At 42.8% G+C, this 14653-nt stretch overlaps 1 protein-coding gene across 1 annotated transcript in view; it reads left to right on the forward strand.

Moving 5' to 3' along the window:
* The window catches only part of IGSF5 (immunoglobulin superfamily member 5), a 55952-nt gene that overhangs the window by 14308 nt on the left and 26991 nt on the right, over positions 1-14653 (forward strand). The window contains exons 3-4 of the mRNA XM_003280256.4: positions 5694-6011; positions 11252-11551. Coding sequence (XP_003280304.2) covers positions 5694-6011; positions 11252-11551 — 618 coding nt within the window. The remainder of the gene's footprint in view (positions 1-5693; positions 6012-11251; positions 11552-14653) is intronic.

Below are 14653 nucleotides of genomic sequence, written 5' to 3' on the forward strand. Positions count from 1 at the left end.
TGGGTGACAGAGCAAGACTCTGTCTCAAAAAAAAAAAAAAAAAAAAAGCTGAGGTGTACGTGCTGTTCTGAGGGCATGGAGGATCTGGGTTGAGGCCTGGAGGTGGCTGTTTCAGGAGAGGAGAGTATATATGGGGTAATTCTAGAGCTCCTGAGGGTCCATCCCAAAATTTATAATGAATGCAAATTTGTAATGAATACCAAAGCGTTCAAATGCTTCATGTTGGAAAGTCTTATGGGTGGAGTCATTTTCATTTGTAGATATGGCTCTGAATATCCATTACCAACCTGTATGTGCACCCATAAGTCTCTTCCCAGCCCTCTCCTTGCCACCTTTCCTACTGTATAATGGGTTATATAGAACTCAGCCACCATGTTTATTCCCTCAGTACATATTCACCGAGCAGATGTTATGGACCACTTTGTTGCAGGCACTGGGATATAAGGTTGAGGAAAACAAGGCATTGTTCTTGTTAACACAGAACTTAGAGCCCAGTAGGGAAAACAGGCATTAATTGTGAGCGAAAGTAAATACCAAACAACTACTGTGACAGTTGTAACCTCCGGACAATCAGGCCAGGGGTTAGAGACTGCATTGCAGGCCAGTCACTGCACATGTGAGAGCCCTGAGGCCAGAAAGAGTTGGTGAGGTTGATAAATTAAAGGAGGTCTGGTGATCGGAGGGTGAAGTTTGGGAAAAATTGTAGCTGGAGAGAGAGTTGATGTGGGACTAAGTTAGGTCTTTTTTTTTTAGACGGAGTCTCGCTCTGTCGCCAGGCTGGAGTTCAGTGACGTGATCTCGGCTCACTGCAACCTCCGCCTCACATGTTCAAGCAATTCTCCTGCCTCAGCCTCCCGAGTAGCTGGGACTACAGATGCATGCCACCACGCCCAGCTAATTTTTTGTATTTTGAGTAGAGATGGGGTTTCACCATGTTGGCCAGGATCGTCTCGATCTCTTGACCTCATGATCCGCCCACCTTGGCCTCCCAAAGTGCTGGGATTACAGGCGTGAGCCACCTCACCTGGCCTGTCAAGTGTTAAAATATGATAATGTTAAGGATTGTCTGTTTTTATCTTAAATGATGGAAATCTTTCAAACAAAGTCTGGGCAATCCTAAGCGAAAAGAGCGAAGCTGGAAGCATCACATTACCCAACTTCAGCCTATACAACAAGGCTACAGTAACCAAAACAGCATGACACTGGTACAAAAACAGACACATAGACCAATGGAAGAGAATAGAGAACGCTAAAATAACATACACCTACAACCATCTGACCTTTGACAAAATCAACAAAAGTAAACAATGGGGAAAGAACTCCCTATTGAATAAATGGTGCTGGGTTAACCAGCTAGCCAAATGCAGAAGAATAAAACTAGGCCCTTACCTCTCACCATTCAAAAATTAACTCAAAATGGACTAAAGAGTTAAATATAAAACTTCAAACTGTGAAAATCCTAGAAGAAAACCTAGGAAATATCCTTCTTGACATTGGCTTTGGCAAATAATTTATGGCTAAGTCTCCAAAAGCAATGGAAACAAAACCAAAAATTGGCAAGTGGTATCTAATTAAGCTAAAGAGCTTCCATGCAGCAAGAGAAATTGCCAAGAGAGTAATGGATAGCCTACAGAATGGGAGAAAATATTCACATATTCACAAACTATGCATCTGACAAAGGTCTAATATCTAGAATCTGCAAGGAACTTAAATCAACAAGCACAAATCAAATAATCCAATTAAAAAATGGGCAAAGGACATGAACAGATACTTCTCAAAAGAAGACGTACAAGATGATGGCATGAATAGGAGAAAGGGAATCTTTCCTTTCCTTTTCTTTTTTTGAGACAGAGTCTTGCTCTGTCGCCCAGGCTGGAGTTTAGTGGTGTAGTCACAGCTTGCTGCAGACTCAACTTCCTGGCCTTAAGCAGTCCTCCTGTCTTGGCCTCCCAAATATCTAGGACCACAGGCACATGCTACCACACACGGCTATTTTTAATTTTTTTGTAGAGATGGGATATTGTTATGTTTTCCAGGATGGTCTTGAACTCCTGGCCTCAAGTGATCCCCCTGCCTTGACCTCTCAAAGTGCTAAGATTACAGGTGTGAGCCACTGCATCCAGCTGAAAGGGAATCTTTTCAATGGTGGGTGGCAACCAGTTGTTTACTCGGAGACGCCTGGTAGGACAGGAGAGAAAGCAAGAGGGCAGGGCTGGAGATATGGATTTGAGAACAGGAGAGAGTTGGCATAAATAAGAATCTTCCAAGTGGATAAACTCATAAGGAAATTGTGTAGCCAGCAGAGGCCAGGATGTTGTGTTAGGTGACTGCGGACCACAAGAGTCAAACTTTGTAAAGTGTTTGAAGAGATTTATCGTGAGCCAAATATGAGTGGCCAATGGTGCATGACAAAGCCCTCAGGATATCCTGAGAACAGTGCCCAAGGTGATCATTTTAGGGAGACTTGAGACATCAATCAAATACATGTAAGATGTACATCCAGGTCATAGGTAGATTCAAAGATTTTCTAATTGGCAATTGGTTTAAAGAGTTAAATAAATGCCTAAAGACCTGGAAACAATAGTGGGGAATGTCCTGGTTAAGATAAGGGGTTGTGGCGACCAGGGTTCTGATTATGCAGAGGAAGTCTCCAGGTTGCAGGTGCAGAGAGAATAGATTATAAATGTTCTTAGCAGAGTTGATCCTCTCCTAGATCAGGAAAAAGTAAGGAAAAGGAAGACGATTCTCTTCAGAAGGTAATTTTCTCCATAAGAGTCAGCTTTGCGGCCTATTTCAAGATATGGCAAATAAAACATATTGGGGATTAAATATTTTGATTTCCTTCTTTACCTGTCATGTGATGCTATGCCAGAGTCAGGCTGGAAAGCAGGCCGCATTTTCTAGTGTTCAATGAAACCCCTCTGATGAGGGTTTGTAGGGTGGACTCCCCAGTCCCTTAGATAAGAATTTGGGCAAGAGGAGAAAAAGATCAGCCACTGGTCCTTAGTGACAACCATAGCTAGTGGCCACAGGGAGGTTCTCAGGCAGGAGGAGACATTGATCTTTCCCAGTGCTCTGCCCCCCATCTGACTGTTTGCTCTATAAAGCAAAAGGGAGAGCAAAGAGGAAAGGGAGGTTTTAAGTGAGGCAGGTGACTGTGGGATTCAGGGTCTTCTTTACAGTTTTCTCCTATTCTGTACAGGGGAAGGTTACTGTTGATAAGACACAGCTGAGAGAGGGATGAGCTCCCGGGACCTAAAGTGACCAGAAATACAGCTCCTGAGTCTTGAGGCACAGCTGTAGCGTGGTTTACTTAGGGTTTGTTCTAGCGAGGACGTTAACCTTCCTCCAGTGTTTATTCTGAAGAAATGTTTGGCTGGCCTTCCTCATCTCACTGCCTGACCTTGCAGTATAGAAAAATGCTGATCTTCGTGGCTCTTAAACAGTTAGAGCTAAATGCCTAGCTAAACATAGGTAACACAGTCAGGGAAATTTGGTGTTCAGGGTTGGATGCCTCCTGTTTCATCTGAAAGTCGAATCAAAGTCAAGAAGTTTCCATTTGGTGTAGCTCCCGCCTCCCTCCTTTTCATCTCCCAGCTGCAGAATAGGGTTATATGGCCTGCACAGATTGTATGATTAGGGTTATATGGCCTGCACAGATTGTATGATTCCGTAGTGACACGTGTGGCCTCTGGGGTACATAAAGACTGGCCTTGGAGTGAAATAATCTCAGCACTTTGCACAAGGCACTGGAAGGAACTGTGGTTTCAGAGGGATGCTTGTTCTGTTGGTGTTGTGTGGCCCGGACTTCTCACAGGGTGAGGCTGGGGCTCACCCACCCCATCATCCCCACACTCACCCTGCGGGGCTCTGTCCACTTGTCTGCCATTGACCCGACGTGGGAGTGCAGGAGGAGTGTGGTTATTACATCATGGACCCTCGGGGTGCAGACTTGCCTATTTTCTCTTCTTCTTAACAAGCAATTCAGAGCTCATGGAAAGCCCGTTGTGGCTTCCCTGGGGGAATTGTTTTCAAATTCCATTTCTCACACTTATAACAAAAATCAAAGATCAAAGAGATCTTGGATCAGAGAGACTTGCCTTGAGGTCAGGGAGAATACCTAATCTGAGTTGTGTTTTAGAGTCATACTTTCTCTCTCTTTTTTTTTAATGATGTCCAGGGACAAAACAAAGAGTAGTAATCATGTTTATCCAAATGCTGGCTTAGCCTTAGTGAACTCTCACGTTCTTCAGTTCTGCCTCTCCCAAGCCAGTGGGCCTCTCCTCCACCCTGGCATCCTCGCCTCCTGGTCCTGCTTCTGGAGGGGACCGTTCCTGGTGGCAGCTTACTCCTTCCCTTTCACCTGTTGTTCTTGCAGGGGCCGTTCGGCCCCCACAATGTGCCTGGGTACGCAGGTGAAGTGCTAGTGTGCTACTGTGTGTCCAACGGTGTGATTCCTCCCCAGAAACCTTTAGGGCTATAATGAGATTCTTTTAGAACCTGCCTTGCCATTTTTTTAGACAGAGTCTTGCTCTGTTGCCCAGGTTCTAGTGCAGTGGTGTGATCTCGGTTCACTGCAACCTCCGCCTCCCGGGTTCAAGTGATTCTTTGCCTCAGCCTCCTGAGTAGCTGGGCTTACAGGGACCCACAACCACGCCTGGCTAATTTTTGTATTTTCAGTAGAGATGGGGTTTCACCATGTTGGCCGGGCTAGTCTTGAACTCTTGACTTCAGGTGATCCACCCGCTCTGGCCTCCCAAAGTGCTGGGATTACAGGTGTGAACCACTGCACCTGGCCTACCTTGCCATTTGACTTTACAAAGCAGAAGGAAAGGGAGGAGCTGCAGTTTTTGGGGCTACCCAGTGTATATGATGGCAGGCTACCTGGTTCACCCACAGGGATCCCACAACACCAGAAGGTAGTAGGACATGTTGCAGTCTCGCTGATGGGGTGGGCACAAACTAGGAGAAGCCACGGTATGTGGTCTGCCAGGGTGTCTTCTTGCTATAAACTCTGAATGACATCAGAAGGGAAAAGAGTATGAAATTCAGAGCAGAAGGTCTGAGTTTGGGTCCCAGCCCCACTGCTGTGAATGCAAATCCTGGGATGTTGCCAGTTGGCAGAGTTGGTTTTTCATGGAGGCTCTGAGGGAAGGTCTTCCATGCCTCTTCCTTAGCTTCTGATGTTGCTCCAATCCTTGCCATTCCTTGGCTTGTACATGCATCACTCCAGTCTCTGCGTCCATCCTCACATGGTGTTCTTCTCTGCAGGCCTCTGTGTCTCAAATCTCACTCTGCATTTCTCTTATAGGGACACCTGTGAGTGGATTTAGGGCCCATTCTAAACCCAGGTTGATTTCATCTTGAGATCCTTACCTAATTACATCTGCAAAGACCCTATTTTCAAAGGTTCCATTCTGAGGATCCAGTGGACATGTGTTTTGAGGAATACTATTCAACCCAATAGAGCTGTAGAGTTAGGGGATAGAGTGGAAAGCAGGGCATGGCAGTGGCTTCCACCGGAAGCTCCTGATCTGCCAGGGAGAGCTGATGTTAGGATTCAAAAGACACAGTCTGAGCCACTGGATGGACACCCCAGGGGTTACCACTGGTAAATACAGAAAGGTTACAGCACACAGTTGATCTATGGTGATCCATTCATTTAACAACTTGAAAAATTGGCTACCTTCCAGGTTCTGGATCTGGTAATGAAGTCATAGAAGGCCCCCAAAATGCAACAGTCCTGAAGGGCTCCCAGGCTCGCTTCAACTGCACTGTCTCCCAGGGCTGGAAGCTCATCATGTGGGCTCTCAATGACATGGTGGTGCTGAGCATCAGGCCCACGGAGCCCATCATCACCAGTAACCGCTTCACCTCTCAGAGGTACGACCAGGGTGGGAACTTCACCTCGGAGATGATCATCCACAATGTGGAGCCTAGTGATTCAGGGAACATCAGATGCAGCCTCCAGAACAGTCGCCTGCATGGATCTGCTTACCTTACAGTCCAAGGTGTGTATGCAGGTGGCTTCTGAATGCCACGTCTGAAGTACATCAGGTTAAATGTCAGAGGGTAGGAAGGACCTTCTAAAGTTCATGCCGTGTATGATGGCAGACGTGGTCTACCTTCAGTTGGTGTTGACCTACAATTATTCTGAACTGATGAATGTTTTGTGGTTTATTTGTCGCCTCCTTCCTCCCTCATGCTCTCCCCACCTCCTCCCTTCCTCGTCCCTTCTCCCGCTCTCTACCTTCCTTCCTTCCTATGTGCTCTAGCCTTCAGTTGGCAATAGGTTTAGAATTATTCTGGATGGACGAATGTTTATTGTTTTGTTGATTTATCCCCCTTCTTCCTCACTTCCTCCCATCTTTCCCTTTTTCCTGCTTCATTCTCTTTCTCCTTCCATCTTTGCTTTCCTTCTTTTTTCTGGTTAAGACTGATAGAGACAGATTTTATCACTTCCCCTTTGAATCCATTTCAGTATTTAATAGCCTTTCTGGAAACGTATCCTAGAATTCTTCTAGGACCAGTTGCAGTCATTTTTCTTTGATTTAGAGACAGTTGGCAATCACTGCCCTTTCTCTAGTTTTTCCGTATACATGACTATATTTCTCTGCTTGCATCATTTATCAACTCTGAAGCATGCTTTAAGTCTTTCCTCTTTCCAGCAGAATCCCCCCAACTTATTTCTCTACCCTGCCTCCAGCTACAGTGGGATAGTCATTCTAGTCAAAGTCGTGTGTTCACCAAATATATCAAGTCATTGAGAGAAAAGAAAAGAATAAACAAAATTTATAATAATAGCTTATTTTTCATTTTGGAGGTAATTTGGAGGTGCTGAAGATAATGTTACACAGTAAAAAAGTAAAAGGATGCTTTACAAAGATTTGGAATAGTCTTACCAAAATTTAATCACTTTGCATTCTTTAAAAGTGTATTTATACTCTATTTAAAGATACAGAGTGCCTGATTTCCATGGCAGCATTTCTTATAAGAGAATATATTATATCTTATAAATTATTTCTCATCTCTATGTATTTACTTGTCTGGAAGAAATTCCCAAAGATTTTGTTCATATTTATGTTGCTATTAAATCAGATTTGATAACCTTCGGTAGAGACATGTCTACCTATTTCTATTTGTGTTTTAAAATATGTTTTTTTACTTTAGAAATTTAGCTAAATTGGTGTGTCTTTACTTTTGTGCGTTTTTAATTTTGCATAGTTTAATTAGGGGCACAATTATATTTTCTAAATAAGTGATTTTATAAGGCTATTTAGGACTGTTGGCCTATGTTGCATAACCAGATTCTTAGTATGATAATTTGTGATATAAGAGAAAGAACAGAGGAAAAAAGAATCAAAGATATAAATTCTGGTTTTGGCATCATCAATTAACTATCAGAGAGACCCCTGAGATGGCTCAATTTCTTCATCTTTAACCTGGAGATGAATCTTCCCGGCCCACCTCATGGGTTTGCTGTGTGGATCAGGTGAAAAAATGGCTAAAGATGGTTTGATGACTCCAAAGTCCTGTCTGATTCAATTCCCTGCACATTAAGTTGGGAGCCAGAGTGGTCTAGTGGTCAGGAGTGCAGACTTGGGGCTTGGCTGCCTGGGTCCACGTTACCGCTTTATGACAATGTGTGACCTGGGACACAATTACTTAATGACTTTGAGTCCTAGTGTCCTCATCATAGGGCTGCCGTGGTATCAAATGAGTAGGTCTATGTAAAGGCTTTACCACACCTGGCTCATAGCAATCACTGTATGGCCATTTGCTATTATTTATTGTGCTCCCAATAAAAGCATGCCATTGTGTTGGGTATTTAAGAGTGACTCAGAAGAATAGAATAAGACACAGTTTCTTTCTTTAGAACCTCACAAGAAGAGTGGATAATGCAAGTTGCTCAAATAATAGGGATGCCAGCCACCCAGATGCTGGCAAGTGAGATGCAAGGGAGGCAAGCTCGGGTTCCAATCGGGAGGAGAGCTGACAGAGTCAATAAATCCTTCATGGATGATTTCATGGAGAAGGTGCCATTAGAGATGTGACTTCCAGGTCTGTAGATGGTAGACAGAATGGGAAACCAAGAGAGGCGGAGGGCATCCCTGGAGCAGGGAAACACAGGATCACAGGCATGGCTTATTACTGCTATACTTATGACACATCACATTCAGAAACCATGTGGTTTTGTAGCATCTTTTCCCAAAGTCACAAGTCTACAAATTTGTCTGAATCCCCCTAACATGACTTTTTATATATTGGTAATTATGGTAGTTTTTGGTTTTAATACAGATGGAAGAGCAAGTGTCTAGAGAAGGCAAAGACTTCTCCAAGATATTGCAAGAGGAACCCAATCTTGGAACCCAATATTGTCCGAGAACTTGGACAGAACTGCATTCCTTTATCCTCGTCTCATTGCTCTGAATGGCACTTAGTTCCTAGAGGAGCAAATGTTCTCTGAGCAACAGGGTCTCCCTCAAGAGAGAAAGAATCTTGAAAAAAGAGGAAACAACCATGAATTATTCTATGATTTTTCCCCCCCTTATATGTCAACGAAATAGAGATGACATAACTCCAAATTGAGTCATCCAAAATCCATGTGAATATTCTAGTATCACTTTTGTATAAATTTGTCATGCTACTGGATAACCTTTGTGAAAGCCAGTAGGGGAAAGTGGAATCCCAATTGTATACAGAAAAAGGAAATCCTTCAGACTGCTGAGTTGGCCCACTTACTGCCTTATCCACCAATCAATCACACACCAAACTCTAGACCTCTTATGTTTTGAGGGCTGCAAGGACTTGAGTTCAAGAGCTTCTGTTATTAACTGAGACAATATCACTCCTCCCAGTTCTGTCATCTTAAACCATCTCTCTGTCAAACAAAACAAACACAAAACCCTTTAGACTCAAGGGACAATCCCTTTCTCCACTCCTTGTTGCATTTACAGTAGCCCTTGAATTAGCAAAAGTGCCTTTCTTATTCCAAGGGAATATTCAGGAAGGAATAATAGGGAAGCTAACATTTCAGAGCAAAAAGATCTTACAGAGCTGACCCAGTTCACTGTAGTCTGGGCACTCCTCGATGTACCCTGAGATCCTTTCAGGATGGTCTGTGAAGTCATGATTGTTTTCATAATAATATGAAGATTCCTATTATTGTTGCCTTTTTCACCCTTCTTCTCACAAGTGCACAGGAGAGCTTTCCACTGTACATTGGGAAGGTCTGCAGGACTCAGCATTTTCCAGATGACTGAATTGTAACAAAATCATGCAAGGATAAAAGGTCCATTCAAAGTGCCAGATAGTGCAATGGGTTTCAACATAATAGAAAATGAAAGTTCCTTGATAGAGTTTCAGATTCCACTGTGTAACAAACATTTAAGAAACCTCAGCTGGGAATGGTGGCTCACGCCTGTAATCCCAGCATTTTGGGAGGCCCAGGCGGGCAGATCACTTGAGCTCAGGAGATTGAGACCAGCCTGGGCAGCATGGTGAAATTCCATCTCTCAAAGCAAAAAGTGCTGGGCGTGGTGGCTCACGCCTGTAATCCCAGCACTTTGGGAGGCTGAGGTGGGTGGGTCACCTGAGGTTGGAAGTTTGAGACCAGCTTGACCAACATGGAGAAATCCCGTCTCTACTAAAAATACAAAATTAGCCCGGCTTGGTGGTGCATGCCTGTAATCCCAGCTACTCGGGAGGCTGAGGCAGGAGAATCGCTTGAACCTGGGAGACAGAGGTTGCCGTGAGCCAACATGGCACCATTGCACTCCAGCCTGGGCAACAAGAGTGAAAGTCTGTCTCAAAAAAAAAAAAAAAAGAAAAGAAAGTTTTGGTACAGTATTCAAGAATATCCGCAATTATCTGAAAAAGCTATTAAATACTCCTCACTGTTCCAACTACATATCTGTGTGAAGTCAGGTTTTCTTTACATCCTTCAAACAAAGCAGTATATTGCAACAGACTGAATGAAGAGACAGCGATAAGAATCCAGCCAGACATTACAGAGATTTATATAAGTATAAAACAATGTCACTCCTCTTATTAATTTTTTAGTTTAAAAATGTGATTCGTTTCCATGAAAATATGTTAATCAAAATTAACATGTAATAAATTATTATTTTAAAATACATATTTTAAAATAATTGTTTAACTTTAATTTCGAATATGATAAATATTGGTAGATAAAACCCACACAAATGAAAGGTCTTTGGAGTCCTTAGTGCTTTTGAAGAGGATAAAAGGTACTGAAACCAAAGTGTTTGAGAAGTGCTGATCTGGTCAAACTATCTCATTCAGTAAGTACGACAAAGAGAGCCAAAAAAATTCAGTGACTTGCCCAAAGTGATGACAATTTTCTGGCAGAACCAAGATTGGGAACACATTTTTTGATTCTTAGTTCAGTATTCTTTCCATTATGTTGTGTAGTCGAGAGTTTCAGAATGTTTTTGCTTGGATATAGGTATATATATATACACACATTTCACTAACGCTGTGTCTTTACTGGGGCCAATCCTCATGTTGTTTTAGTCACGCTTGTGAAAACAAATGTTATTTTCATAGGGTTGTTTGCAGTATGAATGCTGACCTAGGCAAGAGTGTTCTTAAAAAAAAAACTTATCTAAGGTATTCTGATACATGATTTGGGTTAGTTATTTCTGTAAATATTAGATTGGAATTCTATTTAATTTGTAATGAGAAACCTATGTTAAGACAATATCCTAGGAAGTTATGTTTAAGACCATATGACCCTAGAAATAAATAAAAATGTATCTGATTGACCAAAACTCCAGGGGAGACTTGCGTCCCACTCTGGGCTGTGTCCTCGTCACGGTGAGAAGAAGGTGAAGCTCGTTTCTCTTTTTCCCTTTGCTCCCTGGACAGCCCAAGATAATTCTGTAGCTCACTTCAGGGATTGTATAGCCCCCTATGGCATGCACTTTTCTTTCCCACGTAATTATTTCCCCTGGTATCTGACTTTTATGAAGCATTTTCTGTGTAACTTTGTGCTTTCTTGTGAGTAACCTCACCTTCTTCAGAGACCCTGGCAGGTGTACAAAAAAGACCCAGATAAAATCTGAGTTAAGATTTCCTAGTAGAGACGCAGCCTCTTTGGGCTTGGGAAAATAGGTCTCACAAAATGTAATTTGAAGCAAAACTTAAAAAAAAAAAAAAAAGGAAAAGAGAGCTTAGACGCGAGAGGCACAGTCATGACTTCAGTGTGCTTCTCTCTTTTCTTCTTTAGTTATGGGAGAGCTGTTCATTCCCAATGTTAATCTTGTAGTCGCTGAGAATGAACCTTGTGAAGTTACTTGTCGAGCCTCGCACTGGACCCGGCTCCCGGATATTTCCTGGGAGCTCGATCTCCTGGTCAGCCATTCAAGCTATTATTTTGTTCCGGAGTCCAGCGACCTTCAAAGTGCAGTGAGCATCCTGGCTCTGACCCCACAGAGCAATGGGACTTTGACTTGCGTGGCTACCTGGAAGAGCCTGAAGGCCCGCAAGTCTGCAACTGTAAATCTCACTGTGATTCAGCATCCCCAAGGTAAGTGAAGACGTTCTGCTTTATATGAAATGAATGATTATTTCATGCTGCAATATTATGTAGAATACTCCTTCATCCACAATGCCTGGAAAAATGATTTGATGACCTTGATTTTGGGTGGGGATGATAAGGCCAATCACATCTGCTGTCAGCTTAATAATCTTATACCCTCATCTGCTTTTTAAATTCCATCTTAAAGCTTTTTTTCTCTTACTACATTTGAAAACCATTTAGAATCTTGCCAATTATTTATCATCAAAGAGCATCAAGTTTGGAGACAAATGCTTGAATTAAACATTTTTTTCTCTAGCTTTTACCTACCACTGTTTCAGTTTGATCCCACCCCCTGAGCCAGTATGAAGCAGGTGCTCATGTTGGAGGAGGATGTTCAGGTTTTCCTGGATTTCTTCCAATCTTAGTGGAATTATAATGCTTCATTTTTTTCCGCAGCAAATCCACAATGTATTTGAAAGTGTCAAGTCTATATGTATATAGTTTAACTTGACTAAGTGACATAACTTTAAAGTTTAGATCCCCCTAAAGAATCTCCTGTGGGGTTTTTGGTGTACCAGACACTCTAACCACATTCCTTGAAGGGGCCCATAGCGCCTGTGAGCTTTGAGTCAGCCTGGACAGGGTGGGCCCGGGGTGCTGGAGATTGACTTTAACTTAACATTTTACAAAAAAGGAAGTGAGGCCCAGAGAAATTCTGTGCTTTCATCCGGGTCACACAGCCAAAGTGGCAGAGCTGGGCCTAGAAGCTGAGAAGAGCTTTTCTTCTCGTCTAAAGCTTTTCCCACCATGGCAACACCTTTACCTGAGATCTTCCAAAGTTCAGAAGAAAGCCATAGCCAAAGCCAAATAATGATGGCAACGATAATAAACAGCACCCTATAGCCCTTACCAAGTTATCAGGCAGTATTCTGAGCACTTCTCAAGTGTTCACAGAATTAACCCGCCCGACAGCCATATGAGTGTTGCTGTTATTCCTATTGTAAGGGCAAGGTGACAGGGACAGTGCTGTTGGGATTTTGCCCACGTCTGTAGAGTGAGTACATGACAGGGTAACCTCTACTCACCTGTAGAGTGAGTAAATGACAGGCAGTCTGTCTCCAGAAACTGCTCACCTGGCAACTCCGCCCACCATGTGAGCAGCCACTTGGAGGGTATATGAGGTCCCATGGCTGCCGTAACAGAGGACCACAGGCTTGGTGACTTAAACAACAGAAATGGATTTTCTCACAGTCCTGGAGGTTGGAAGTGTCATCAGGGCTGGTTCCTCCTGAGGGCTGGGAGGGAGCCTCTGTTCCTTACCTCTCCCCTTATTCCTTGTGGTCGCTGGCCATCTTCCACCTTCCTTAGCTTGTAGAAACATCACCCTCCTCTCTGCCTTCATCTTCACTTGGTGTTCTCCCATTTTTTCGGGTCTTTTCTGAGATAAACATTTTCGAACGGTACAGGTTATTTTTGCAAGATGCCTCTTAATTTGGGTCAATTTGGATCAGTTTGGATCAATTTGGATTTGTCTAAAATTTTTCAACATATTTTGACTTAGGTGACATATTTTTGGCAAGATATAGGTAATATCATGATGACGGTTTTCATCGGCGTAAGTTTGACCCTTTGGTGAAGGTGGCATACCCTAAATTTATCCAACATAAAAGTACCTTTTTTGACTTTATAATAATATGTAGCCAATAGATATTGTGGGAATATCCTGTTTACCCACAGCCTTTCACCTAATACAGTTTTTTAAAAAAACTTTTATTTTAGGTTCAGCGTTACACATACTGGTTTTTTGTATAGGTAAACTCATGTCACAGGGGATTGTTGTACGAATTATTTTATGACCCACATACTAAGCCTAGTACCCATTAGTTATTTTTCCTGCTTGTCTCCCTCCTCCCACCCTCCACCCTCAGATAGACCCCAGTGTGTGTCGTTCCCCTCTATGTGTCCATGTATTCTCATCATTTAGCTCCCACTTGTAAGTGAGAACATGCATGTTCCTGTGTTAGTTTTCTAAGGATAATGACCTCCAGCTCCATCCACGTCCTTGCAAAGGAGATGATTTTGTTCTTTTTTCCCCCTACTAACTTTTACATTCATTGCCTGAATCAATTACTTCTCTGGTGATTGTAAAGAGTGATTTCCTGCTTCCATTTTTCTTTCTGTATCTATTAATTGGCTTTCTTTTGTTAAACAAGAGACTTCCCTCCCCTTTCTTCCTTTTCTTTTTTTCTTCCTTTTTTTTTCCTCACAGTTTTAGTAGGGACTCAATTTTGTTCAATACATTCTAATCTATTCCCGTCATTTTTCATTTTGACACCCAGATTGCTCCAGACTTGGTCAGTTGGTGTCCCTCCAAGCTGGTGCCGGCATCCTTCCGAAATCCCCCTATTAGTTTTTGAGCACCTGGACCAGTAAGGCGTTCCAGTCTCACTTTGCACTCCCCTGTCTCCACCTGGAATCAGTCATTTCTCCAGGGAACCAACCTTAAATATCATAAGTTAGACTACTTAAATATGATAAAGTATGGTCTAGGCTTTGAAAGAGAAGATTTAAAAAAAATCCATTAGCACCAAATGGAATAAAATGGACTGATTAAAGCATATATCTTAACAAGGTAATGATACAGCAGGAGCTCTGGGCTGATTGATGGTACTTTAGAGAGAGAGATTTTAGAGATTGGCTTGCCTGCAAATGTTTTCTTTTGCAGTGGAAGGGAAAGAGAGCACTTAATTTCCCTTGATCAGGTTTAATTCGCTGAATTCTTCTTAGACCAGAACTAGTGCCTTAACGACGGCAGCTGGAGGCATGGCTGCTGGGAGAGGGAGGCTCAGTGGGTGCTTGCAATGAGTCTAGCTTTATTGGACTCATTTGGAAAAGGGTAATTTGTTTCTAAATTATTCATCAAGATCCAGTGCAGCTGGTGGCTGGCTGCATGTTGTGTGTTTTGTGTAAGTTTTATTAGCTGGAGACCTCATTGCAGCCTTGGTTGGCAGAGCTGGTGACCAGACGAGGCTGTAAAGAGGAACAGCCAGGTTTCCAGAGAGCCAAGTGTTAATGGGGCTGTGCCCATTCAGGCTTCTTCAGGAATCA

The sequence above is a fragment of the Nomascus leucogenys genome, chromosome 25, assembly GCF_006542625.1.
Source record: "Nomascus leucogenys isolate Asia chromosome 25, Asia_NLE_v1, whole genome shotgun sequence".
In the NCBI taxonomy this organism is placed as follows: domain Eukaryota; kingdom Metazoa; phylum Chordata; class Mammalia; order Primates; family Hylobatidae; genus Nomascus; species Nomascus leucogenys.